Raw genomic sequence first — 26,965 nt, 5'->3', positions numbered from 1 at the left:
GACAAACAAAACGCAAAGTTAGCAGAAGGCAAGAAATCCTAATGATCAGAACAGAAATAAATGAAATAGAAACAAAGAAAACAATAGCAGAGATCAATAAAACTAAAAGCTTGTTCTTTGAGAAGATAAACAAAATTGATACACCATTAGCCAGACTCATCCAGAAAATGAGGGAGAGGACTCAAATCTGTAAAGTTAGAAATGAAAAAGGAGAAGTTACAACAGACACCGCAGAAATACAAAGCATCCTAAGAGACTACTACAAGAAACTCTATGCCAATAAAATGGACAACCTGGAAGAAATAAACAAATTCTTAGAAAGGTATAACCTTCCAAGGCTGAACCGAGAAGAAATAGAAAATATGAACAGACCAATCACAAGTAATGAAATTGAAACTGTGATTAAAAATCTTCCAACAAACAATAGTCCAGGACCAGATGGCTTCACAGATGAATTCTATCAAACATTTAGAGAAGAGCTAACACCCATCCTTCTCAAACTCTGAATTCTTTCAAACATTTAGAGAAAAGGTAACATTCATCCTTCTCAAACTCTTCCAAAAACTGGCAGAGGAAGGAACACTCCCAAACTCATTCTATGAGGCCACCATCACCCTGATACCAAAACTAGACAAAGATACTACAAAAAAAGAAAGGTAGAGACCAATATCACTGATGAGTATAGATGCAAAAATTCTCAACAGAATACTAGCAAACAGAATCCAACAATACATTAAAAGGATCATACACCATGATCAAGTGGGATTTATCCCAGGGATGCAAGGATTCTTAAATATATGCAAATCAATCAATGTGATACACCATATTAACAAATTGAAGAAGAAAAACCATACGATCATCTCAATAGATGCAGAAAAAGCTTTTGACTAAATTCAACACCAATTTATGATAAAAACTCTCCAGAAAGTGGGCATAGAGGGAACGTACCACAACATAATAAAGGCCATATACGACAATCCCACAGCAAACATCATTCTCAATGGTGAAAAGCTGAAAGCATTTCCTCTAAGATCAGGAAAAAGACAAGGATGTCCACTCTCACCGCTATTACTCAACATAGTTTTGGAAGTCCTAGCCTTGGCAATCAGAGAAGAAAAAGAAATAGAAGGAATACAAATTGGAAAAGAAGAAGTAAAACTGTCACTGTTTACAGATGACATGATACTATACATAGAGCATCCTAAAGATGCTACCAGAAAACTACTAGAGCTAATCAATGAATTTGGTAAAGTTGCAGGATACAAAATTAATGCACAGAAATCTCTTGCATTCCTATACACTAACAACGAAAGATCAGAAAGAGAAATTAAGGAAACAATCCCATTTACCACTGCAACCAACAGAATAAAATACCTAGGAATAAACCTACCCAGGGAGACAAAAGACCTGTATGCAGAAAACTATAAGACACTGATGAAAGAAATTAAAGATAATACCAACAGATGGAGAGATATACTATGTTCTTGGATTGGAAGAATTAATATTGTGAAAACGACTGTACTACCTAAAGCAATCTACAGATTCAATGCAATGCGTATCAAATTACCAGTGGCATTTTTTATGGAACTATAACAAAAACTCTTAAAATTTCTATGGAGACACAGAAGACCCCCAAATAGCCAAAGCAGTCTTGAGGGAAAAAAAACGGAGCTGGTGGAATCAGACTCCCTGACTTCAGACTATACTACAAAGCTACAGTAATCAAGACAATATGGTACTGGCACAAAAACAGAAACACAGATCAATGGAACAAGGTAGAAAGCCCAGAGGTAAACCAACGCACCTATGGTCAACTAATCTATGAAAAAGGAGGCAAGGATATACAATGGAGAAAAGACAGCCTCTTCAATAAGTGGTGCTGGGAAAACTGGACAGCGACATGTAAAAGAATGAAATTAGAACACTCCGTAACACAATACACAAAAATGAACTCAAAATGGATTAGAGACCTAAATGTAAGACCAGACACTGTAAAACTCTTAGAGGAAAACATAGGAAGAACACTTTGACATAAATCACAGCAAGATCTTTTTTGATCCATCTCCTAGAGTAATGGGAATAAAAACAAAAATAAATAAATGAGACCTAATTAAACTTAAGAGCTTTTGCTAGCAAAAGAAACCATAAACAAGAAGAAAACCCTCAGAATGGGAGAAAATATTTGCAAATGAAACACCTGACAAAGGATTAATCTCCAAAATATATAAACAGCTCATGCAGCTCGATATTAAAAAAACAAACAACTCAATCCAAAAATGGACAGAAGGCCTAAATAGACATTTCTCCAAAGAAGACATACAGATGGCCAAGAGGCACATGAAAAGCTGCTTAACAACACTAATTATTAGAGAAATGCAAATCAAAACTACAATGAGGTATCACCTCACAACGGTTAGAATGGGCATCATTAGAAAATCTACAAACAACAAATGCTGGAGAGGGTGTGGAGAAAATGGAACCCTCTTGCACTGTTAATGGAATGTAAATTTATACAGCCACTATGGAGAACAGTATGGAGGTTCCTTAAAAAGCTACAAATAGAATTACCATATGATCCAGCAATCTCACTACTGGGCATATACCCAGAGAAAACCGTAATTCAAAACGACACATGTATCCCAATGTTCACTGTAGCGTTATTTACAATAGCCAGGTCATGGAAGCAACCTAAATGCCCATCGACAGACGAATGGATAAAGAAGATGTGGTACATGTATACAATGGAATATTAATCAGCCATAAAAAGGAATGAAATTGGGTCATTTGTTGAGACATGGATGGATCTAGAGACTGTCATACAGAGTGAAGGAAGTCAGAAAGAGAAAAACAAATATCGTATATTAACGCATATATGTGGAACCTAGAAAAATGGTACAGATGAGACACAGATGCAGAGAACAAATGTATGGACACCAAGGGGGAAAAGCGGTGGGTGGTGGTGGTGGTGGTGTGCTGAATTGGGTGATTGCGACTGACATGCATACACTGATGTGTATAAAATTGATGACTAAGAACCTGCTGTATAAAAAAAAAATGTGATCAAATGTATTCTATTGGAAAGAAGCAAAAATAGACCATATTTACTGTCTAAATTATATAATTTAATGATATTTAGCATCTATTGCAGATGTATTCATTATTGCAGATTGTATTTGCTTTATCAATGTCTTTGCTTTGGTAATCAAAATAAAATAAAATGAAAAAAAAGAAATATGTAGGAATTCACTTTTGTTCTCTGATTAAGTTTGTTCCTAGCGTTCTATTTCTGGGTCATAGATTCAGTATCTTCTCTTATCTGACAATGTTAACTATGATAATGATTTTTGTTTGCTACCTGCATTATCTTTTGTTTTTTATTTGTTTTAGTCTTTGTGTTAGACCCTGAACAATTTCCTCAAAAAAAAAAAAAAGTACATTCTTTTTTGAGGTGCTAAATATGTTCTATCAATAAATCTGACCATGGTGATGGTTGCATGTATCTGTGAATATATTAAAAATAATTGAATTATACACTGTAAATTGAGTTAAATGTATAGAATATAAATTATAATTTCAATAAAACCATTTAAGAGATATTGATACTATGGTGAAAATAACTATAGCAGCTACTATTAAAAGTTTGTCTTGTTAAGCATAGTGCTAACTTACAGATCATTTCATCCAGTGTTTGTAACACTGACCCTGTGAGATATCAATATCTCCATTTTACATGTAACGAATTCAAGGCTCAGAGCTTAAAAACGTGAAGGCTACACAGTGGGTAAGTGATAAAGTCAGGTTTTGAACCCAAGTTCATCCGACTTCAAAGGCTCCTGATGGCCTTTTTCTTACAACAAAGGAAGTCTCATAAAGTTGGTTCTCTGATCCCACAGTGAAGATAGAGACTGGATATGAAGTTAGAAAATTGGGCAGGGTCTAGGTCACCAAGGCAGTATAACAGTTGTCCAGGTGTGATCCATAACTCTTCACCCCCAAACCACCTCTTGAATTCATTCTCTTTCCTCCTTGCTACTATTCTAGTCGAAGATAACCAACTTTGCTGGTAGATTTGAATCAAATGCAATCACTTTTAGTGGACCTAAAGGCTGTATAATTATGTAACTGCTTTACTGCCCATTTCTATATCCTTGTTAACTGTTTAAAACTTGCAGTTAGTTTAGTGATATTAAAGTCCAGTGAAAAATACCCCTGGAATAACTTTCAATGTGTTGATGGGTTAGGTCATAAAATGGTTTTATTTCCTTTTGGCCAAAACATTTAATTTACTGATCACAAGTTAATTCTTTGACATTTTCTGCATCAGTTCCCTGAGAAACTATGCCACTTTAGAAACCTTAAATATCTGCTACACTTGAAGTTGTCTAGTTATACATATAAAGTTATCTAATCATATATCTGCCTGATTGCTAAAATATTTTCTGCAATATAGAGGAATGTCAAGGGACAGGGCAGAACTGATACCAACTGAAAATGTGCAAAGCAGTATTTTGTTTTAATGGACAAGAAAGAAGAAGCGGCAAATTGTACAAGCAGGAAAACAGATGTAATATGAGGTCATCATTACACTGTATCCCATTCAGAATTAATTACTGTCAAATAAACCTTTGCATGCCGTTCTAGCATACTCTTATCCAAATCTTACTTATCCTTTATGGTCATCACAAATGCTTCTAGCTCCAGAAGTCTTCAAGTTCTGTGCAGGCAGAATGAACTACACCTGATCTTTCTCTGGGTGCCAAGATGATTTACCTTACCACGGTACATACTGCTATAAATTATTAACATACATAGACAGTACACTGTATCCTCAGTTTCTAGTTCAGCGTTTGCCACAACAAACAATCAAAACTCTGCTGAAGGGGTCAACTGTTAACAGTTATCTTAAGATTCAACTATTCCATTGATAATCAAAGATAGGCCAATTGCTAAAGGTCCCAGAATGAGTATAATCCATAAATTGTTTAACGACTGGTGTTTCTGTAAAGTTATATAAATACAATTATACATAAAAGCCTGTAAAATGCAGAGTTCATTCAGAACTGGGAATTTGTTTGCTTATGACCTATCGTTTTTGAGGGGCAAAAAGTACATTATTAAAAATACATAGCACATGTCTATATTCACCAAACTGGACTGATTTAAAAAATTATTAACTTGACAATACGTTTTTCTTGTCAATTTTTTTATTGTGCTATTCGCTCAAACGAATGAAATGAAGTGTTTTCTGAATTATGTTTAGATCTTTAAATTACCCATTTAACAAGTTAATTTAAATTTAATATTCGGTAAATGACAAGCAGCTTAAATACAAGTTTGATAATCATTATTAAAAAAATTAATAAAGTGAAAGTCATAGTCAAACTTTCAACAAGGCAATGTAACATTTATCACTAACCTGACTGAAGGGCCGCACTCGTACTGCCACTCTCACACTGTCAATACTTGGCATAGGCATTTTCATCATTTTCCCAATATTCGTGTTATTTGGTATAAAAATAATGTAGAAAGTACACTGCTTATGCTTCACACTGAAACACTGAAAGCTTAGCCAGCAAAAGCAGTCTGTTTCTAGACAATCAATTATTAATGGTCCATTCATTACACACTATCAATTACCTGTTATAATTTTACAATACTTATTTATTGATGAATTTTATAGCCCACATCAAGCATCACCACTTAATTGCACACAGTCACATTGCAGAGAACAGTGGTTTTTCTCTTCCTTTTCCACATTTACTCACACTCTTTACCCATCCTCAATATTCTGTGCCTGAGGTCCTATGAGAATTTGTCATTTTAAAACCTGAATATTAAGGGACTTCTGCGATTCAGTAGCAAGCTCCTTCACAGCAAGAATCTTTATAAAATTTGATCAGACTTCTCATTCTATGAATATCAGGCACATACAAGGTGCACTGAATAGCCATGAAACAGATGTATTTTACATTTCCTTTCTGACTACTCAAACCCTTTTAAGAAGTTGCTAGTGAGCAGTGAACCGGTCAGTCTAACCTGGATAATCAGTCTCTGAATAATTAAGAGACTTGAAGGATAACAGCCTTTAAGCTTGCTGAACAAGAAATGCCAACATTATATTTAACCAATGCATTACTTGGAAAATTACTAATTTGAGGTAGAATGCACAAAATATGTTAAACTACAAAAGAGTGGCAAAATTACATGCCCATAATTCAATTTCAATACAGTAACAGCCTTCCCAATTTATGATTAGAAATCTTAATCACAGAAGCAAAGTGCATACATTATAAAACAGCAACTTAAAAAAAACAGTTCGATCATCTTCATTTTAAAATTGGTCTAATACTTTTAACCACAGAGAAAGAAAATGGAACCAATACCTACTAGCATATAAAATCATTATTAAAACAGAAATCCCCTCTCAAAAATCTAACAGACACACAGACTACTGTGAAGTATACACTTTATTTAACATTCCAATAATAAGCTATATTTACATATTATATAAATGTATGAAGTCTTAATATATAAAATAGAAAAAACTGCCTGGACTAAAAGAATCACACTCCATATGGAGTTACTTTACTTATTGAAGACATTCTGTTTACAAAAATTTACAATAATTTATATAAATTATTTTTCTTCCAAATTAGATGATTTTTAATAATCCACACAATTCTGATGACTTTACAAATAGGTGAACGTTAAAAACTGGAAAAAAATTACAGCATTTTTCTGCGTAGAACTTGCTTTGGAAAAGAAGACAATTTCTTCCTGCTCCTTCCAAGACTTTTTCCTGTTACTTCTACAGTCTTTCTTGGTTTGCTCTTTACTCCATCAACTGGGCTTGCCAAGGGGGAAATCAGCTTAATTTCTACTGGAGGAGGTGACCAACTTTCTTTTTCTGTGTTTCTGAAATAAAGATTTAATTTAAGTAACCATAAACATGTTATAATATAAAATGTAATTGGCTTCCCAATATATTGAAAGAAATTTTAGGGATTAGTCTTTTCTAGTGCTTTATTTTATAAAGGAGAAGTGAAATAAAACTTTAGTCAAACTAATCAGAGGCAGAGTTAAGGTTTCACATGATAGAAATTTTCTTTATGATTGGGATACTCAAAACAATTACTGCTGAATTTTCATTTAAATGTTTCATATGTATTAATACTGCTGGGTTACAAGGAGGGGTCAAGTACCAGTAGCCAGTCCATGGAATGAGAGCCCAGCAGGCCCATAATGAGATGTATGAGAAACGACAATTCTCAAACACCAGCAATTAGCAACTGTGTATATATTTTCATAATATGAAGTTTTCCACATACACAGAAAGCCAATTTATATGTAGTGTTATTATAGTCAAAAGCTTTCGTTAAATCAGTTTCTAAAGTAAGATAAAATGGATTGATTACTTTGTACTTTTATGAAATTCAACTTAAGCAAAATATATCTGAAATGGAGTAATTTCCCCATGGATGAAATTTTAATCGCTAATAGTGAAATAATCATAGAATTTTAAAAAGTTTTTAACGATTTTTACTGATAGTTATCTATCTTTACTAAGGTGAAACATCCCACTCCCTTCCCCCAGCTCATTGTAAAAACAAAGATTCAGTGGGTATTCAACTACTACTACCCTTCTTTTTTCTTTTTAATTAATTTTTATTGGAGTATAGTTGCTTTTTGTGTTACCTTCTACTGCACAGCAAAATAAATCAGCCATACATATACATACATCCCCTCCATTTAGGACACTACAGTGCATTAAGTAGAGATCCTTGTATTATACAGTATGTTGCCATCAGTTGTCTACTTTATACATAGTATCAGTAGTGTATATATGTCAATCCCAATCTCCCAATTCCTCCCACTGCCCCCCTTTCCCCCTGGTATCCATACATTTGTTCTCTACGTCTGTGTCTCTATTTCTGCTTGGCAATTAAGGTCATCTATATCATTTTCCTAGATTCCACACACATGCGTTAATATACAATATTTGTTTTTCTCTTTCTGCCTTCCTTCACTCTGTATGACAGACTCTAGGTCCATCCACCTCACTACAAATAACTCAATTTCATTTCTTTTTATGGCTGAGTAATATTCTGTTGTATATATGTACCACATCTTCTTTATCCATTCCTCTGTTGATGGGCATTTAGGTTGCCTCCATGACTTGGCTACTGTAAATAGTGCTGCAATGAACACCGGTGTGCATGTGTCTTTTTGAATTATGGTTTTCTCTGGGTATATGGCCCAGTAGTGGGATTGCTGGGTCATATGTAGTTCTTTTTTAGTTTTTTAAGGAATCTCCATACCGTTTTCCATAGTGGCTGTATCAATTTATATTCCCACCAACAGTGTAAGAGGGTTCCCTTTTCTCCACACCCTCTCCAGCATTTATTGTTTGTAGGTTTTGTTTTTTTTTTGCGGTACGCGGGCCTCTCACGGTTGTTGCCTCTCCCTTTGCGGAGCACAGGCTCCGGAAGCGCAGGCTCAGCGGCCATGGCTCACGGGCCCAGCAGCTCCGCAGCATGTGGGATCTTCCCGGACCGGGGCACGAACCTGTATCCCCTGCATCGGCAGGCGGACTCTCAACCACTGCGCCAGCAGGGCAGCCCTGTTTGTAGGTTTTTTGATGACGGCCATTCTGACTGGTGTGAGGTGATACCCTTCTTTAAAAAGGACGAATGAATGGGCTTTCATGCTATATAAGAAAGCCACCTTCTGCAGTGAAATCTAACAATTACACAGAGCCAGTGCAGATAAATGCCCCTAAGAATTACCCTTTTCTGATAAGCTTAATTTCTCTTTTTAAGTTAAGAGTCTTCTCTAATTTTAAGAAACAAAACGGAAAAAAATAATAGCATAGAAAAAGTCTTACTTGCTTGCTTGTTTTGTTTTTGCAGTCCTGGTTCTTTTCACTTGTTGCTTTGCCACAGTTTCAATTGATTGAGCATCATCTTCCTATAGGTTAAAAATGTTAAAAGATGAACTTTATGTAATTAAACAATTGAAATCTAAACTAAGAAGTTCCACCCTGAGTCAAGGAATATAGCCAAACAGTGTTAAATGAATTTAAACTTAACAAATATCAAATGGACTCCTTATATTTTTTGGTAGAAACCTTGGTCATCTAGGACAGCTCATTATCCCTTATCCCCACACATTGTTATCTCCAAGTCTTATCAATTTTATTCTGCAATGTTTCCATTGTCCCCTGCCCTTTTGTTCTATTGACTCTGTCCAAATCCAGGCTCTCGCGGCATAAAAATTAGGCCACCAGTGACTATTTTTCCTCCCTAGAATTCCCTTTTCACCGAAACTACTTAAAGCATGCACATGGCTATTTGCTAGTTTGTGAACAGCCCCACCCCCTTCCTCATGCATCACCAGGCTTCTGTGCCTTTGCATCTGCTGTCTTCTCCTCCAGCAATGCCCATCTCCTTTACCTACAGGGCCTACAGGGTTATCTGGGTATAAATGATTCTTATCATGCTGTGCAATAATTATCTGTATTTTTGCCTCTTCAATTAAACTGAACTCCTGAAAAACAAGGAATCTGCCTGAATTATTTTTGTGCCTTTGTCCTTGTATAGTAACTGGCTCACAGCAGATAATTCAAGACATACTATGAATTAAAACTGGTAAATATAAGGGTATCATGCTCACATTCAATCCCTGAACTATTTTTATTTTAGAGTTACATGCAACTAGTCAGTTCTGAAACACTCTCTCTCCAAGTGTGGTCTGTGGATGACACTCCAGGGGGGTCAGGGACCTACATTTTAAATAAATACATCCAGATAATTATGGTGTGACACTACAATTTAAAAACCCTTCCCCTAGTAGGTAATTTAAACTGCAGCTGCCAATAATAAACCACGAGTAACATACCAATCTGTCTTAAAGGTAGTATCCCCCAAAGTGCAGAAAAGACTATTTTGGACTTAATAGTATAAATGTCTGCTCTTTTTTAAAGAAGTTTATGTAGGAAGCATTGCTTAAAAAAATAAAAAGCATGTTTAAATACACATGCAAATAAAATCATGCATTTCTTACCAGTTCAGCTACAAGTTTGGATGTATTAGATGTGTTTTTCCGCCTGGTCCTTAAAGTAGGAGGTGAGAAGACAAATTGAGAAGATAAATCCGAAACTAATTCTTGCAGCTGCACAGGAGCCTCTATTTTTTTAGCTAAAGAAAGGTAGAAAGAAAGAACAAAACACTGTATATCTATTTATATATATCTATTTTATGTATAGAGACATATAAAGTCAACTTGCAACAAAAAGCAAGATCTGTGAAGTGCAGTTAAGGGCAATAACGCAAAGCACAATAAAAAGAGGTATGGCATATTTGAAGGTTTGAAATATGGTATGGCAAAATGAAGGTTTGTGGCAAGTCTATCAGTGCCATTTGTCCAATAGCATTTGTTCACTTCATGTCTCTGTCACATTTTTGGTAATTCTCCCAGTAGTTCAAACTTTTTCATTACTATTATATTTGTTACAGTAATCAGGGATCTTTGATGTTACTATCGCAAAAAGATTAGCTAATCTTCAGATGGTGGTTAGCAGTTTTTAGCAATAAAGTATTTTATAATTAAAGTATGAACATTTAAAAAAGACTATTGCACACTTAAAAGACTACAGTATAGTGTAAACATAACTTTTACATGCACTGGGAAACCAAAAAAATTGCGTGACCTGCTTTAATGTGATATTTGCTTTATTGTGATAGTAAGGAACCTAATCTGCAAATATCTCCCAGGTATGCCTGCCCTGTGTAACCTGAGCTACTTTGCTTCATAATTCCTACTTTTCCAGAGGCAAGGTTTTTATTTTTAAAAGTAATTTTATTTACAAAGAAGAGACTCAAACCTTCTTTCCTTTCAGCTTATTCTGAGCCAATTGTTCCACGCAAGGGGAACAACAGAAAAGTCCACAGCATAACAGGAAAAAAGCAAACAGAAAGTAACAATACAGAAAAAACAGGCTGATAGAAAGATTTTCCATAGACAAATAGAAATGGTTTAATTAAGAATTACTTGAAAGTATGTAATTAAAAATATTTATCGGGCTTCCCTGGTGGCGCAGTGGTTGAGAGTCCGCCTGCCGATGCGGGGGACACGGGGTCGTGCCCCGGTCCGGGAGGATCCCACATGCCGCGGAGCGGCTGGGCCCGTGAGCCATGACCGCTGAGCCTGCGCATCCGGAGCCTGTGATCGGCAACGGGAGAGGCCACAGCGGTGAGAGGCCCGTGTACCGCAAAAAAAAAAAAAAAAAAAAAAAAAAATCACACACTTCATCACAGATTTTTCCCGTTTTTACTATAGAGTCTCCATATTAATGGCAGTTTAGCAATGTAATTATGGAAGTGGCATGGTGCAGTTGAACCAGCCTGCCAGAAATTAAATCCTAGCTTCTGGATTTATTAGCTGTGGGACAAAAAGCAAGTTACCTAAACCTGTCTCTGCCTCAGTTTCTATAAAATGAGATTCAAAATGGCCCTTTAAAGTTACTGTGGAGATTAAAGATTAGAATAATGTTAATATATGGTAAGTGCTTTATGGATGTTTGCATGTTATAATGTTATTATTTCAGGAATATAATTTACAAATCTTTGGAATAAAATTCCCAAATTATAGTTCAATGATATTTCACCTACCGGGACAATCAAGAGTTCTATAAGATATCAAATTCTGTAAAGCATGTGATTTTTAACAAAAGAGGGTCAGAAATAAAAGTCATCTCTGCTCCCAGCTGGTAAGTGGCATAAGTGGCACTGGTGGTAACTCCTCTCTTTTGCAGTTAAGATACAGGCAAATAAATCTATGCTCTATGAAAATGATACATTCTATTTTTCTTTTTCCAGGCTACCAGGAGCAACAGCTTCTTCGGCTTTTCAAAGACCAGCTCATATTTTTCACCTACAGTTCCCCACCGCACCCAAAGGAATAAAGAAGGAAATACAAAAATACATTATCACGCGCAAAAATGTTCGGCCCCACCATTCCTTCCATACGCTTCTATTAGCCAGACAAGACTTTATTATACTTTCAACTCCTTGCGTACTTCGGTAAGCTTCCTGAGGGTAAGTTTTGGTGGCCAGTGCTACTTAAGGCCTAAGAAATTCAAAAGTCCTATAGATTCAAACCCAATAATGTACTGGTAAACAGCTTTCTGGGAAGGAAAAACCACCAACAACAAAAAACGCAACTCTGATTTACAGCATTTGCTTATTTCTGTGCTATAAATGTTCCATAGCTGGCTCACAAAATTCCTGAATATTTAACAACTGGCTCTCACTAGCCAGCAGGAATCGGCTCCAAGACATCACTATTTATTCATTACCTGGGCGATGTGGGTGCTCAGTTTCACTGAATTTCAATTTCCTCATTGTGGAAAGAAGGAATAATAGTACCTGTACTACTACAGTGGGTTATACTGAGAATCAAACGAACTGGTGAATGTATAGCCTAGTATAGACTCAGGTATACAGCAAACCCTTCTTAAATATCTGCTGCTGAGTAATGGAATTTGAGAAAATCTATTGAAATGTAAAGCTTTACATTCTTTTTAGTTAGTGATTCTATGATATCTGTTTCTTCGACATGTTTCAATTAAATAGAGGGTGGCCTCCAGCTTTCTAATCATTTCTGTATCCACTCTTCTCTGTACCTCCCACCCCTCCTTGAAGGAGTTTTTTTTTTTTTAAATGCAAGTTGAATAGGCACAAGGGACAGAAGGTATTGTAAGAGTGCAGAAACTATAATCTGAGGGCAAAATAAGAAAGGAAACTAATGATGGTGTTAATTAACAAAAAGTAGTGAATACTCAATACTCACAAGAACCCTACGTAGTAGGCATTATTACCCACACTGTAAAGATGAGAAAACAAGATTCAGAAAGGTTAAATGATTTTCTGCCCAGCTAGTACGTGGCAGAAGTGAGAAATCTCAGTCCCAAATTTCTTATCTAACCTCTCTCTAACCTCATACTAGAAGATGCTTATTGTTAATACCAGAAAATCTGAAGACAATTCAAATACCTGGCAGGAGAATGCTTGAGTGATCTGCGGCACATAAGTGAGACGAAATGCCACACGTGGACCATCCATGTGTAAAACACAAACAAAAAAATACAAAACCACGAACACTCAGGGTTTTGAGGAAAAATGCTCATGAAATAAGTAGGAGGTGGGAGGAACAGTATATATATCTATACACAAACCGTAGTTTGTTGGGTTTTATAAAAAACAAACTATATATTCAACTAGAAGGATATACAAGAAAATGTGAACAGTGGTTACTGGTCCTCTAGTTGACTAAATACTTTTAATTTCTAATTTTCTGTGGCAGGCATATATTATTTTTATTACAGAAAAAAGTTATAGCTAACATGTATACAGATGATGACTATGTAAAGATAACAAATATCAGAATCACTGAGATATTTGGCTATGCTCTACCAAAAGAACCCCCAAATTTTGTGTTTACTATACTCTAAAAGTCATTAGAAAAGTATAAAAGAATTGTTAATGACATTCTTCTACCACTCACTGTTCTTTTTCATTTTAACTTTTATCTAAAATAGCAGCTTAGTAAAGTCAGCTAAAATCTCACACATTTGGTCATTTCATTTTCCTCCATGCCAAGTATAAGCATAACCACACTTTCCCAACAGCATGAAAAAACTGGATTATACAGTCCTACCAAAATCTCCTATAACTACAGATCATTTTTTGGTCAAATGATCAATTCTATGGCAAAAGGCCCTTTCCTGGGCTTGTGCTATGTAAATATAACAACTGGACTTCATGAATACAATATACTTAAAGAGGTTTTTACACAGTGAATGTTGAAGACAGAAAATTTCAGTTTGCAGGTTTTTAAATGACTTATCTTTCTCTTGGCCTTCCCCAAGTCAGGAAGCAACTATATAGGATGTTCACTAATGCATTTAAAAATGCATGCAATAGTTTAAAAAAGTTTAGTAGAACAACAAAGATACCTACTTTACTTACAAGTCCCTAATCTTTATCAGCACCTTTTTAGACCTTTTTCCTTAATTGTCTCCCTCACTGAATTCCCCCCACCCCGCAAGAAATCTTAATAGCACAGATAATACTGTATATCTGTTTATGTACTTTATGTATATCTCTGCCTTATACATAAAAAAGAGTAAGATATTTTCACCCTTTTGGGAGAGACATCACTCCTGTTGAGAAGGTATGAACTATACCAACCAAACAGTACAATCATTAGCTCACTTATCGTCAGTGAGGGAGGTTGGGCATGTAGCCTTGACAGTTCATAGACAATAGGGAATATGGATTTAAATAATTTCTGTATTGTAATCAATAGAATTCTACTGCTGTTTCCCTTCAAAACAATTTGAAGTTGTGGACATCACCTGGGATATGAGCCAAAAATGATGGTTCTATCTGGGGAGAAACCAAAATTAAGTCACAAGATATAAGGGCAGAATGAAGAGAAATAATACTATTCTAAAAAATTAAACCTATGTCAAGTGAATTATAGGATTTAAAAAGTCATGGTGAAACAGAAATTCTTGAACCTAAAAATAAACTTTAAAATATAAAATATTTAAATTTTACTATCAAAAGATCAAAATCGGTTTTTGTTTTTTGAAGGGGGAGGAATTCCCTGCAACTACAAATCATTTTTAGAAGAAATAATCCATTAGTGCCTTAACACAAAATCTAATCATGTTTGAACCAACAGAATTTTTTTTAAACTGAAGACTTTGAATGAGATGAAAATTATGCTTTGAAAAGAAATAAAAGTACCTTTCTCTTTCCTTGGAACCTTTGACACAGGAGAAGAAAATAAAAAAGACTCATTTTTTGGTTCAGAAAGGTCTGGCAACAAGATGGTCTTGCTAGATCTAGTCCTTGTGCTATGGGAAGATCTAGTCAAAGCAACTGTGGCAAGCAATTTTTCTTCTCGGTCATTTGGTTCTTTGTCTGTCATTTCTTCATCTATGCATTTTTCTGATATTGAGCGTAATAAACGTTTTTGGCTTTGGTTTTCAGTCCTTTTTGTAAGCTTCTTCTTAGAGCTCATTGCTGTAACAAGTTCCTCATTTGGCACTAAAACTGGTTTTTCTAAAGCTGGTTTGCCAACATCAGCATTTTCACTTTTAGCTGGGGTGTTTCTTGTAGATTTCCTTTGGATGCCGAGACCTTCTCTCTTCTTGAGACTTCTTGCTTCCTTAACAGCCTTAGAGTCTACATCTTCAGATGGATTAATTTTTCTTGGTCTACCACGTTTCCTAGGTGTAGCAGGAGTATCAAATTCTGCTTGAAGAGTCAACTGGGATGAACCAAGTTTGGAATCTTCTATTACATCTGACGCACTAACTTCTTTCTTTTTAACCCTTTTACTATGTTGAATTGGCAGTTGCTCTTCAATGGACTCCCCACCTTGTTTATATCCTGTATTTTTAGAAGTTTCCAAATTAGAACTTCTCAATTTCCTGGTACTTCTGCTAGGACTTGATACTTTACTGACTTTCAGATCATTTATAACTTCAACACTTTCCTGATTTTCGAGAGGTTTTTTAATTCGTTTAGGAGTCCTTTTTGTAACAGATGAAAGCTTAACTTCTTTTCTAAAAGAAGTTTCTTCAGTTGCTGGTTCCAACAGCTGAGATGATTTTAAACTTCTTAATTCCCTACCTGGAGTAACCTGTAATTCTGGTTCCACAGAATTAATATTTTCTAAAGTGTCTTGATTAATTTCTTTTTTTCTCCTTCCTCTCCTAGGAGTAATAGAATTTTGAGGTATTTGCTGGTTATGAGATATTCCTTTATCATCAGAACAGGCACTTTCAAAAGCCCCTGAAATTTCTTTTGTTTTCCTAGTTTTCTTCATAACTGAAAGTCCCAGCATCTCAGGAGTAGCAACATCTGCTGACTCTTCCTGTTGTGCCGATTTGACATTCAGGTTTTGGACACGTCCTCTGTTGCGAGTTCTGGAGGAAATCATGTCATTAACCTCGCTGACATTTATAGTCACCGTACTCGTTTCCTGAACAGTCTTAAATGTAGATTTGGCTAACTTGGTGGAACACATTACCTTTTGGCTTATTAAAGGTATGTTTTCTTGAATGGACTGTTCCATTGTATCTGAAGTAATTTCTTTACTTCTTGTGTCTTTAATTACATCTAATAAATTTTCTGCGATTGCTACTTTAATTGGTTCAGGCACATATGGTAATGTCTCTACCCTTTGGGACTCCTGATCGCTAGTTATGACAGATGGCAAATTTGCAACATGTCCGTGATTATCGTTTTCCCCACTGTATACATGTTTTTCCTCAGTGGCTGCATTAGCTGCTTTAGCTAGCACATTAGATGCTGCAGAATCACCTGTCTCTACTTCTCCTTCTTCACCTTCCAAAATCAAGGTAAAGTTGCTCTGTGGCACAAAAAGTTCCCCATCTACTTCAGCAATGTCACACTCAGCAGAGTCTTTGTTATCAGGTAAGTCACAAAACTGTTGCTCAATGGTATCAAAATTGTATCGAAGCTTAAGAGTTCCTGAGGGATACAACTCACTAAATGAAAGATTCCTAGCCTCTTGTCCTGAATCTTGAACTTCAAGCTTTTCATGTTCAATTACCTAAAATGAATTAAAGATAAGAGACTGTTAATGTATACATTTATTTTAACCTAAAGCATAAATTTTTTTCATGACCACCTCTCCCTCGGTGTATGAACTGTTAAACATAAACTACATTTGATATGGCATGTACTTATGGGTTTACTTTATAAAATATCCATTTAAGCAATTAGACTTTCTCACTCAGTCAAAATAACTAGATAGAAAAAGATTGAGATTCTGAATGGAATTAAAAGTAGAATTCTACATTTCCCTGGCTAAAAAAGACAGTCTTAACAAAACCTTAAAAATTATTATGATGCTAACAGTTGTGATAATTAAGGACTTATTCTATTCTCACCCAAGGAAAGAAAAATTAACTGGAGAAAAAGAAACAACCCCCAAACTGTGTTTTAATGATAATCCCCAAATTACCTAACTAACCACACTTTTTCTAAACAGCATGATCCCCATAAGGTTGAAGAAGAATTCACCTACATAAGCTCCCTTGGGCTAGACTCAATCCTCTTCCCTTTGCTGGGGCTGCATAAACCATGAAATTCCTAAGGCTTTCAAGTTCAGTACCTCTCTTGCAAGGGTTTGGTGGAAGAAGGAATGCTCCTTGCATTTACCTTTTGGTAAGGGAAGGGGAGAAAAAGGAGGAGGCAGAAAGTAACAGAGAGATCTCCTGACCAAGAAGGTAGAACATTACCACCCACCTAAACAATGACATTTTCCCACTCCCCAAACATTCAGTGAAATGAAAGACTGGAAATACCCAGAAATGAGGATTCCCATTTACACCATGCCCACAAATTGTGTTAGCTTCCCAGCTGAAGGAACAGGGACTTTATCCATCTAACTCACGGTGACAATACTCATGAAACTGAATATGGATAACCATGACATTTCTATGAGTTAAACCTCCCAAATATTATACAATCACATCTCTATAAATAATTAGAAGAGGTGATTTTTCTTCATCTTAAATTCATGTATCATATAAAAGTTGCCTGTTGATAATAAAAGAGATTTGGTGGAATTTTAGGAAATGTAAGTCATATTAAATACCAACCCCCCTCCACACACACAAAAAAGCCCCCACCTTTCTGGAACGTCTAAGAAGTTAAACCCCAGCCAGCAGAACAGCATTTTCCCACAAGTATGAATGGGGGGGTGGGGAGGGTGGGGGGTGGGAAAGAATCCTATTTAACTGTACTCAATTATTCTCAAATATACGCTCTGGATAGTTTCGATGTCACACATGTCTCTAGAGTAACCAATATCTGTTTTCTTATGGCTAAAAGAACTTTCATTGGAACCGGATACTGAGCAAAAATTAAATTATTAAAATTGTGACTTCTTTAACACAGCCTTTTGGTTTTCATGAAAAACAATTTCTTACTTAAAGGATGTGCTCCGTAATTCCACAATATATTTATATACTTTTTTGAACACAGATTTTTATAAAGAGGTTTTCATATAGTAGTCAAATAAATGAATACATTAGATTTGAACTATGGTTTGAAACCTAACTAAACCAAAACTGACTGACAAAGAAATGAAAAATTATTTTTTTTACATGAATTTCTTGAGTATCAGGAGAATCATCAGAAATTGGAGGCTTTTCTTCTGGTAAGTCAACACTTGCTTTTAGTACATCAACTTCTATTTCATGATCTTCTTTTAAGTTCAGTGCTGTTTCCTGGTCAAGCCTATGTTCAGAGATAATAGGGCCTTCAGAGATAACAAGCCCAGAGCTTCCACCATCACCAAGAACATCAGCCATAGCTGAAAGAAAAATGAGAGTTAATCTTCCATATTTTAAGCTACAAACAAAAAAAGATATATACACAACTGGGGAAGCAAACAGAAGGGAAAAGGCTGCATTGCACTTAATGTTTCCTTGAAAAACTGTCATAGTGCCAAAAAATTTCTAACATCTTAAAAGAGGAAAAGCCTATGAGGATTTACATATCACTCCTGTTTCATCAGTATCCAATCACTCAGTTTAAACAATACATATTTGCTTTCCACAAAAATAAAACACAGAAGATAAATTTTACATTTAAAAATGACAACTTTGGTTTTTCTCAACTAGAATATAATTCTTGCCCTTACTGTGAAACTTTAATATGACGATAAACTGCTCTGAGGAGCTCAGATGTGTTTGTTCCTTATTAATCTGAAAATTATGTTCACCAGGTGACTACTAGACAACCAGCTATTCTTGTTGAGCCGTTACAGAATTACATGAGGGACATGCAATCTGGGCTTTGATCTGGCTGTGAAAAGGACTAGATATTTCCCTTTTGGCAGAAAGCATCCAAATGGCCACATATTCTACCACTTAAATAAATTGGGGGGGGGGGATCATAAAGAAAAATTTCTCATCTTTCACCTTCCTCTTTAAACAACCTTTACTGGCGAAAACAATAAAATATTAAAAATCTGTGCACACTCCTTGACCCAGCAAGGCCACGTTTAGGAATCTGCTCAAAAGAAACACTGACACAGACTGTGCAAAGATGCATACACAATAATATTCACTGCAGAAATGAGACAGCAAAACAAACAAAAATGGTCATCAGCTCAAACTGTTCACCAATCAGCAATTAGTTAAGCATACCACAGAACATCCATACTATGAAATACTATTATAGCCACTAAAAAAAACAGAATTAATCTGTATTAATGACATGGAAAAATATCTTAAATACATTGTTAAGTGAAAAAAGTTGTTGATTATAATAAATTTGTTAATAATTTATAATAGCTAACATTTACTGAGCTTTTATTAACAGTGAAAGCTATTAAATTTTATAGACAAAGAAACAGAAGTATAGCTCATAGTCTTATACATAGTAAGTGCAGAACAGGGTTATGAACCCAAGCAGTCTGTTTAAATCCTTGGTATTCTCCATCCACCACACTTACCTCCTCTTTCAACATACTGGGGAAAAAAATGCACAGGAAAAAAACTCAGGGAAAAGACACTTTCTTAATAATAGATTCTTAAACTGGGTAACTGGGTTATGGGGATTTTTACTTTATATGTGAGACTATGATTTCCTGATTATTTTACAGTAAATATATATTACATTCTTAATGGGCGAGGTGGGGTGGGGGGAGAACAGGTCTACTCAAACTTGTCCTAAGCCCTATTCATAATGTGACAGGCAGAAGGATATAACGGTTAAGAACATGAGCTCTAGAGTCAGACAGTGTCAACACCATATGTGAAATGCTTAGACAAGTCCTCACGTGAAATGCTTAGACAAGTTCTAGGCACAGGCATTCAAGGTGTCTGCTTTCCCTAAACCCAACTGTGAGTTCAATGAGGAAAATATATGTTCCTCATCTCTGTATAGTCAGGGTCTGAGAGGAGGCACTCAAAAAAAAAAAAAAAACAAAAAAAACAAATTCCATGTATCTGTTCATTTTCCCTGGAGCAAATTCAGTCATTTGAGATTATTTTCTAATAATAATAAGCCAATCTTGGCTATATGTTACCACAAACACAGAATAAATATGGAAGTTTCCCTGTATATATAACTGAATCTCAGAAGATCAAAAAGCAGGTGTGCAGTCTGGCTGGGGACTGGTAATTTACTTTGCTCTTCTTTAAATATGTCCACAAAAGCTATTCTAAGACTTCCACTATGAGAACCAAAGAGTGTTTTATAAGCAACCCACTGTTTGGTAGCTAACATACCTCCTCAGAATTCTATTTTTAGCTGGGGAAACAACTGGAGAATAACTGAGATAACAAAGTCTGGATTATTATTCAGATTCTTTTGTCCTAAGAATAGAACACTCTTTAGACACAACACTAAAATGAAATAATTCTAAAGTCAAAATAATACATACATTTATTGTTACCTGCTCTAATTGTAGAGGTACAGCTTTCAACAGATACTAGTCCTTCGTCTAAAACAGGTACCTTGGACTTCGGGGTGAGGATTTTCCTTTAGAAATTGAAATATATACTTTAGTGTGTAAGAAGATTCCATCTGCTCTAACCTGCTTTACCCAATTCTTACTTTTCATTTTGTTCATGAAAACTGAGGTTCAGAGAAAATACCATGCAACTTCATCCAGAATAATACTAAATAATTTACAAGTGAATTTAGAAACAACTAATGCTGTATTTGTTTTTCCTATTTTCTAAATTTTTTTTGTTGAATACAATGGCATGACCTTAAACTACAAATAAAATGATTTTAAAATGCTGGTCAGTATAAATTACACTTAGGCCAATTTTTAATTATCTGTGGCCACATTCTTCAAATAAATCTGTCAAATATTATAGACATTTCCCCCATATACTCAGTAGAATCAGATTCAATATTTTATTGCTAACTGGAAAGTACATGATAAATGCCTCAAAATCGGAGACCAGTGTGACCTGCGTTAATTCACTTGATAAGTGTTCTGGAAAGATGCTGACAGTGGTCCCTTTCTATTCTGAGCTGGCCTTTCCCTAAAGCCAACTAAAGCATGCTGATTTTTTAAACTGGACAAACTGTAAAGTAAATTCAAGAAAAAGTATGTATTTGGAATATATACACATTTATTTGTAGGTATATTTGTAAGACTTAACTCAATCACAATATTTATAGTAAGGATAACTAAGAACCCACAACCAAATAAGTTTACATTTAAAAAGGAACTAGCTTGCCAAGGATGGTGAATATTCACCTAGATTGTTACTGATGATGGCTCTTTTGATTTGCCATTGTTGTGATTATCCATCAAACCCATTACAATAAATATTAGTTTTCAATAAAATTTTAAAAACCTTAGAATTAAACAACAAAACAATCTTGATAATCCTTTTGTACTGTTTCTCCCTCTTTTTCCATGAAGGCCTGGCAAAGATCACAGTTTATCAGGATTTCTCTTCTCAAAAGTGAAGCATCTGATTGAGTTCAATGTATGAGAGGTGACTATCATGATACTGATTTTTGTGGGTGGTTTGTGAAGTCACTCTCAAGACTTATAAATCAATGAACCATTTACAACGCCTTAAATTATCACATTTTATGTGGGTTAATCTTAGTAAATCACCCTTACTACTTCTTGATAACTGAAGCTGCAACTTTTTTTGTATTCTCTATAACAGCAGTCAACCTTTTTGGCACCAGGGACCAGTTTCGTGGAAGACAGTTTTTCCACGGATGAGGGGGGATGGTTCAGGCAGTAATGCGAGCGATGGGGAGCGACAGATGAAGCTTCACTTGCTCGCCCGCCACTCACCTCCTGCTGTGCGGCCCGGTTCCTAACCGGTACCGGTCCGCAGCCCCGGGGTTGGAGACCCCTGCTCTGCAACAGTGCTGCTCAAAGTGCTGATATACAATGTGTCCAGTCTTGCAATGAGATAAGGAGTTTATGCCAGAAGGTCAATCAATCAATTACTTCACTGATTAGCTCAGCTGACTTTCAAAAAAGGCTACTGATATATATTCTAACAGAAGCTGCTATCTTGTTGTAGACCATAAACTGGGAACTGGCATCAATCTTACTAGACCGCACTTTAAGTAGCACTGCCATACATCATCTAGTACACGGGCTAAATGTGTTAAGTGCTAAATGAAACGGAATAATTGGGAGCATAACAGTTCCAGCAGTCACTGAAAAACAAAAACTGCTAGAGTCTTGTATCAATCAAATGGCAGGGAACACTACTGCCTCTGAACCATCTCCCTTATGCTCTGCCTTGGTGCTATAGGATACATACCTGATCATCCTGAAACCACTGAAAATGGGACAGCATGGAGGGATGCGTGGCTGTGAGTGACACTTTTGGTATTCAACAAAAATAGAATCACCAAAGAATATTAAAGAGTTCTGCCTCAACTTATCATGTCTCTATATATTTAGGAAACATCTGGTATCATTCTCAGATTTCATAATAACTACGAAATAACACAGTTGTACAAATTAACTTCTTTCATAACAGAAAACTTTACCAAAATGGAAATGCCAAAGATCAAAATAAGAGCTCATCTATGCATAGAACAAATATCAATATTTACTACTGCTTCACAGTTGCATTAAACTTTATTAATATTTGAAATTTTCTCTATAAACTTACCCTTCACAGACTGATGGTACACAAAGAGAAGCTTCAACTCCTTGAATGGGGCTTAAGGTATTTAATTCTGAAAGTGCCCCCTCTGCACCTAAGAGATCCTTTGTTTCTGCATCTTCTAAAGTGCCTATAAATCACACAGTTAAGAACATTCATAATTATTTAGGCTAAATGTTTAGCGATTACTCACGGTCTTGGCCTATTCCTTTTTAATAAGTTGTTGGGTCTGCTTTTTGTACTTTTAGATTTACTCCATTGGCATCAGACTGCAAGTTCCTTCTAATTCTCTGAGCCTAGGTCAAGAGCCCCCCTCCCAACCCCCTCTCTTTCATCTACCACTCACACTTTTGGCTTAACAGGCACTGTTGCAAGTGTTCTACATTTAACAACTCTCTTAATCCTCAACATCCAAAGAGGTAGTACTATTACTCCCATTTTACAGATGAGAAAACAGAAGCATATGGTTACACTGCTTATCCCAGATCACAAACCTAGTAACTAGCTGAGCTAGTAAGATTCAAATCTAGCTATTTCACTCTAAAGTTTGTGCTATATAATCCCCCACAAAAACAATAAAAGTTTCTATTTGAGACTGTCTAATCATTTTAGGACTAATCAATGAAGATACTGCCATGAACATCCTTGTCCAACTTTCACCATTCAAATATTTCAGTGGAACACAGCACATCAAAAGAGTAATGTAAACTTCTAAACATATGCTATTTATAAAGAGAGTCCTAAATTCTTAGAGCAATTAATAATGTGTGTATTTATTAAATAAAGACATCATAGCCCAAACTTCACTGCATTCACATTTTAAGAAACCTTAGTTCAGCTTAGGCAGAACGTATTTCCCCAAAGAAACCACTATGACACAGATTTTTATATAACTATTGGGTTTTACATATTTAAAGTTAAGAATTACCTTTAAATCTATGCAGGGGTAAGAAAACATAAAAATAGAATAACTTTTCTGATCCACCAATTCTAAGCCAAATCTCTCCCCTTCCTGGTGTACTATCTACTGGTCCCTTCTATGTTCCCCAGTGTAGCATTTATCAAACTGCATTGTACGTGCTTGTTTGATATAATCCACTAGGTTCAAAATTACATGTGGGCAGGTGCTATGTCTACTTATTACTTTATCACTTAGCACACACAAAGCCGGAGCCCACCTGTTGCACATAAATTAGGGGCTCAAAATTTTTTTGACAAATGAATATAAAGACAATAAATTCATGGGTCTTTGGACATTACTTTTCAGTTCCAGTGATTATTTTGGAGGTAGGGATGGAGAGTAGAATGAACTTCCTGTTTTCTGAGCAGCCTTCTAGAAAGTTGAGGCTGCTGTATGGATAAGTTAATCTAGTCTGTAAAGGTAGTATTATTATTTCTCATAGCTATAGGAAGACCTTAAGTCACACTGATACCTGACATTTCTTCCTTAACCATAACTGTTCTTTTCCAAATTTCATTTCCAAATAAAAACAGAACACACATTAAGTTCCGCTCTCCTCAAATCTCATACCTACTTATAATGAATGTAACAATATAAGTAAGCCATATTTGTAAGTGGAAAGAATTAAGATATGTGTATTATGTCTAGAACCTACTGTGCTGTGACCATACAATTATTTAACCCCGATGCTTTTCTGAAAAAGCAGACAAACCTCTATTACAAATTTTACTGAAGAGTATCAATGGCCATTTTGAATATTTGGGATGAGTTCTTACCCATTTGTTTCTCCAGGTCTGGAGGAGTTACTTCCAATTCAAATGTATCTTTATCACTGTTCTCAGTCTGTTCAGTTAAATTAGTAATTTGTTCAGTGGAAGAGCGTGTCACTGGCTTAGAGGCCATGAAAATACCTTCAAAGTCTTCTGGTGATGGAGCATCCTGATACTCCAAGGTAGTCTGGTCTGATCTGGTTGAAGTATTGCTATTTTCTATGTTCACATCCAGTTTCTCCAAACTTTGTGAAGTTGTATCCTGTGACCTCACATTAATTTCTTGATGGTCCTTTTCAGGGCTATTCAGGGGAAAAGATGTTGCCTTATCTTTATTCTTCAGCCATTCAGCTTCTGCTGGAACTGCACATTTATGGAAAGGTGCAGTAATTAATGCTTTTGTTTTGCTGTCATCTGCAGCCTGTTAAGTAAAAGGTTTGGAGAAAAATAATTTTACTAGTAAAAATCAGTCACATCTAAGCTATCCATCCCAATCATACCCACCCTTTCCACGTTCCGTTTTTCTCCAAATTCTTTTCTCCATCAAAATTCACTTATTCTAAACCCATTCTCTTCAGATTGCTGATTAAAAGTTAATGATTGTTAATGGTTCTCTAATTGGTAATAGACCACTAATCCCAAAAGACTAAAACACAGAATAGGCAAGATGCCCAATAAGCACCAATGAGTTCCTATTAACCTACAGTGGAGCTCTGAAGACATACCCTCCCTAAATAGACAACGAACTAGGAACTTAGTAAGAGAAGCAGTACAATACGGGTTAAAAAAACAAAGAAATTTAAAAAAACAAAACAAAACAATTCTAGTCCCATTTCTACCACCAAAAAGCTATTTGGTTATAGATAATTTGGCTTGGCGCTTCTAGTCCTATTTTCTTCACCTGTAAGTGATGGGTTTGGCTTGGCCAAGGCCCTAAAGTTGCCTTCTGAACTAATGTCTTCTGATTTTATGACTACCTGCAAGACTGTACATAAATTATATAAATCAATTTATCTAACTTTTTACTTATAAGAGCTAATATATTCTTATTAAATCCTTTTGTTCCAACTATTATCAAACTTACTCCAGCAGTCCATTTTATGGTTATGCCTTCTTCCATGAATGAAATTCTAGTTTCTTTAAGTCGTAAAGGAGGAGTAAGAGACCTTCCAGGTGACAAAGAGGGAGACGCTAAAGGTGTTGTTCGAAGACCAGACCTTAGGATGGATTGAGGAGTGAACTCGGCAAATCCAGGGGAAGTAACTGACATAGCCAAAGTCTTAGCTTTCTATGACAAAGAGCAAATGGAATTCACTATTAGTGTTTGTAAAAGGCACCTACACAAGGACAGACAGGGCCAAGCGAGTCACAATGGTGGCTATATTCTCATCTCCAATAAAAATATCAATAAAAAGTTGTATTACACATTACTGGAAATACAAAATTCTACTCAGGGCTTTCTATATATAAGGCTATAAAAATAAACCATAAAGCTGCATCCATAATCATTCTAAAGACCTTGGTTATTCCCAGGTTTAAGTTCAACTTAATAAAGTGCTGAGATAAGATAAATTATTTAACTATTGCTTAGAAAACTTTAGTTAGGTGAAAGAGATGATAGTGCGTGATGAACAGAATCTAGTTTAATTATAGCAAGCTAATCTAAATTAGACTAACTTTAAGAATGTTTTTGAAAAAATATAATTCCATCACGACTCCAATAGTAACTGAATTACTTATAAGAATTCTGACTGGTTTACTATAATGAATACAAATAATTAGCATAGGAACTAGTTAGCAGAAATATTGATAATTCCTTCACTTAACCTCTCCTTTAAAGGACTAGTAAACAGATTATTGGATCCTGTTACATTATTAAATTCCATTAGATCTGTTACAAGATTATACTGATTTTTTTCCTAGATTCATTTTGGTAGCAAGTACAAAATTATTCCCTCATTTAATTTCATTTGAACTTAGCCCTAGAGAATAAAATGTGAATGTTTTTCTATAGAAGAAAAAAAGTAATACTATACTGGATATTAAATGTCAGGAACTTAATAATCTTAGCAAGCTTCTTTTCAACTTCTTTTAATAACTATTTTAGGTCTAGCATTTATTACAGTATCTTTTATCCAACCTGAAAAATAAGAATTCCCTGGCTTCACTTTAAATGCTGGATATCCAGAAACAATTAAGAAAAAACAACAACAAAAAAAGAAAGCTTCTGGGACTGAATCCAGAGCACTGGACAACGAGCTTGTGGATAACATATGTGAAAACATTTTGACAACGGGAGGGTAAAAGTCCACTGCTACCAGTCATCTCAAGTTTAGTTTTGTGGTTTCTCAGCTAATAATTTATCAGAGAGGGTGAAGGAAAAAGCAATTCCCTACTGATAGTAGGAAAGAGTAACAGTTTATAATTTTACTGAAGAAGGCAGAATTTTAAAATAAATTTTTCTAAAAATATTAAGAACTAAAAAGCATTTGATAAAGGAAAGAAATAATGGCA

General features: G+C 35.4%; 2 protein-coding genes across 4 annotated transcripts in view; both read right to left on the bottom strand.

The window, feature by feature from the left end:
- Window positions 1–5,638, bottom strand: part of LOC307176109 (kinesin-like protein KIF28P) — an 85,540-nt gene extending 79,902 nt beyond the window's left edge. Inside the window, 1 exon segment of the mRNA XM_079901916.1 lies at window positions 5,417–5,638. Within this exon segment, the coding sequence (XP_079758042.1) occupies window positions 5,417–5,620 (204 nt within the window). The 5' untranslated portion in view covers window positions 5,621–5,638.
- Window positions 5,639–6,520: 882 nt separating this feature from the next.
- The window catches only part of AHCTF1 (AT-hook containing transcription factor 1), an 81,077-nt gene continuing 60,632 nt past the window's right edge, over window positions 6,521–26,965 (bottom strand). The window contains exons 28-36 of one of the 3 annotated variants that reach the window (XM_079912291.1): window positions 25,536–25,739; window positions 24,458–24,872; window positions 22,727–22,850; window positions 20,512–20,597; window positions 18,212–18,420; window positions 14,814–16,650; window positions 10,063–10,196; window positions 8,885–8,967; window positions 6,521–6,915 (exon numbers count right to left, since the gene is read on the bottom strand). In XM_079912291.1, the coding sequence (XP_079768417.1) occupies window positions 6,726–6,915; window positions 8,885–8,967; window positions 10,063–10,196; window positions 14,814–16,650; window positions 18,212–18,420; window positions 20,512–20,597; window positions 22,727–22,850; window positions 24,458–24,872; window positions 25,536–25,739 (3,282 nt within the window). In that variant the 3' untranslated portion in view covers window positions 6,521–6,725. Of the gene's footprint in view, window positions 6,916–8,884; window positions 8,968–10,062; window positions 10,197–14,813; window positions 16,651–18,211; window positions 18,421–20,499; window positions 20,598–22,726; window positions 22,851–24,457; window positions 24,873–25,535; window positions 25,740–26,965 lie in introns of all 3 variants that reach the window. The other 2 variants (XM_079912292.1, XM_079912290.1) reach the window with 2 other exon arrangements.

This window comes from Stenella coeruleoalba, assembly GCF_951394435.1.
Source record: "Stenella coeruleoalba genome assembly, chromosome: 1".
Classification (NCBI taxonomy): domain Eukaryota; kingdom Metazoa; phylum Chordata; class Mammalia; order Artiodactyla; family Delphinidae; genus Stenella; species Stenella coeruleoalba.
Note: the sequence above shows the minus strand (reverse complement) of the source record. Positions and strands in the feature narration are given on the sequence as shown.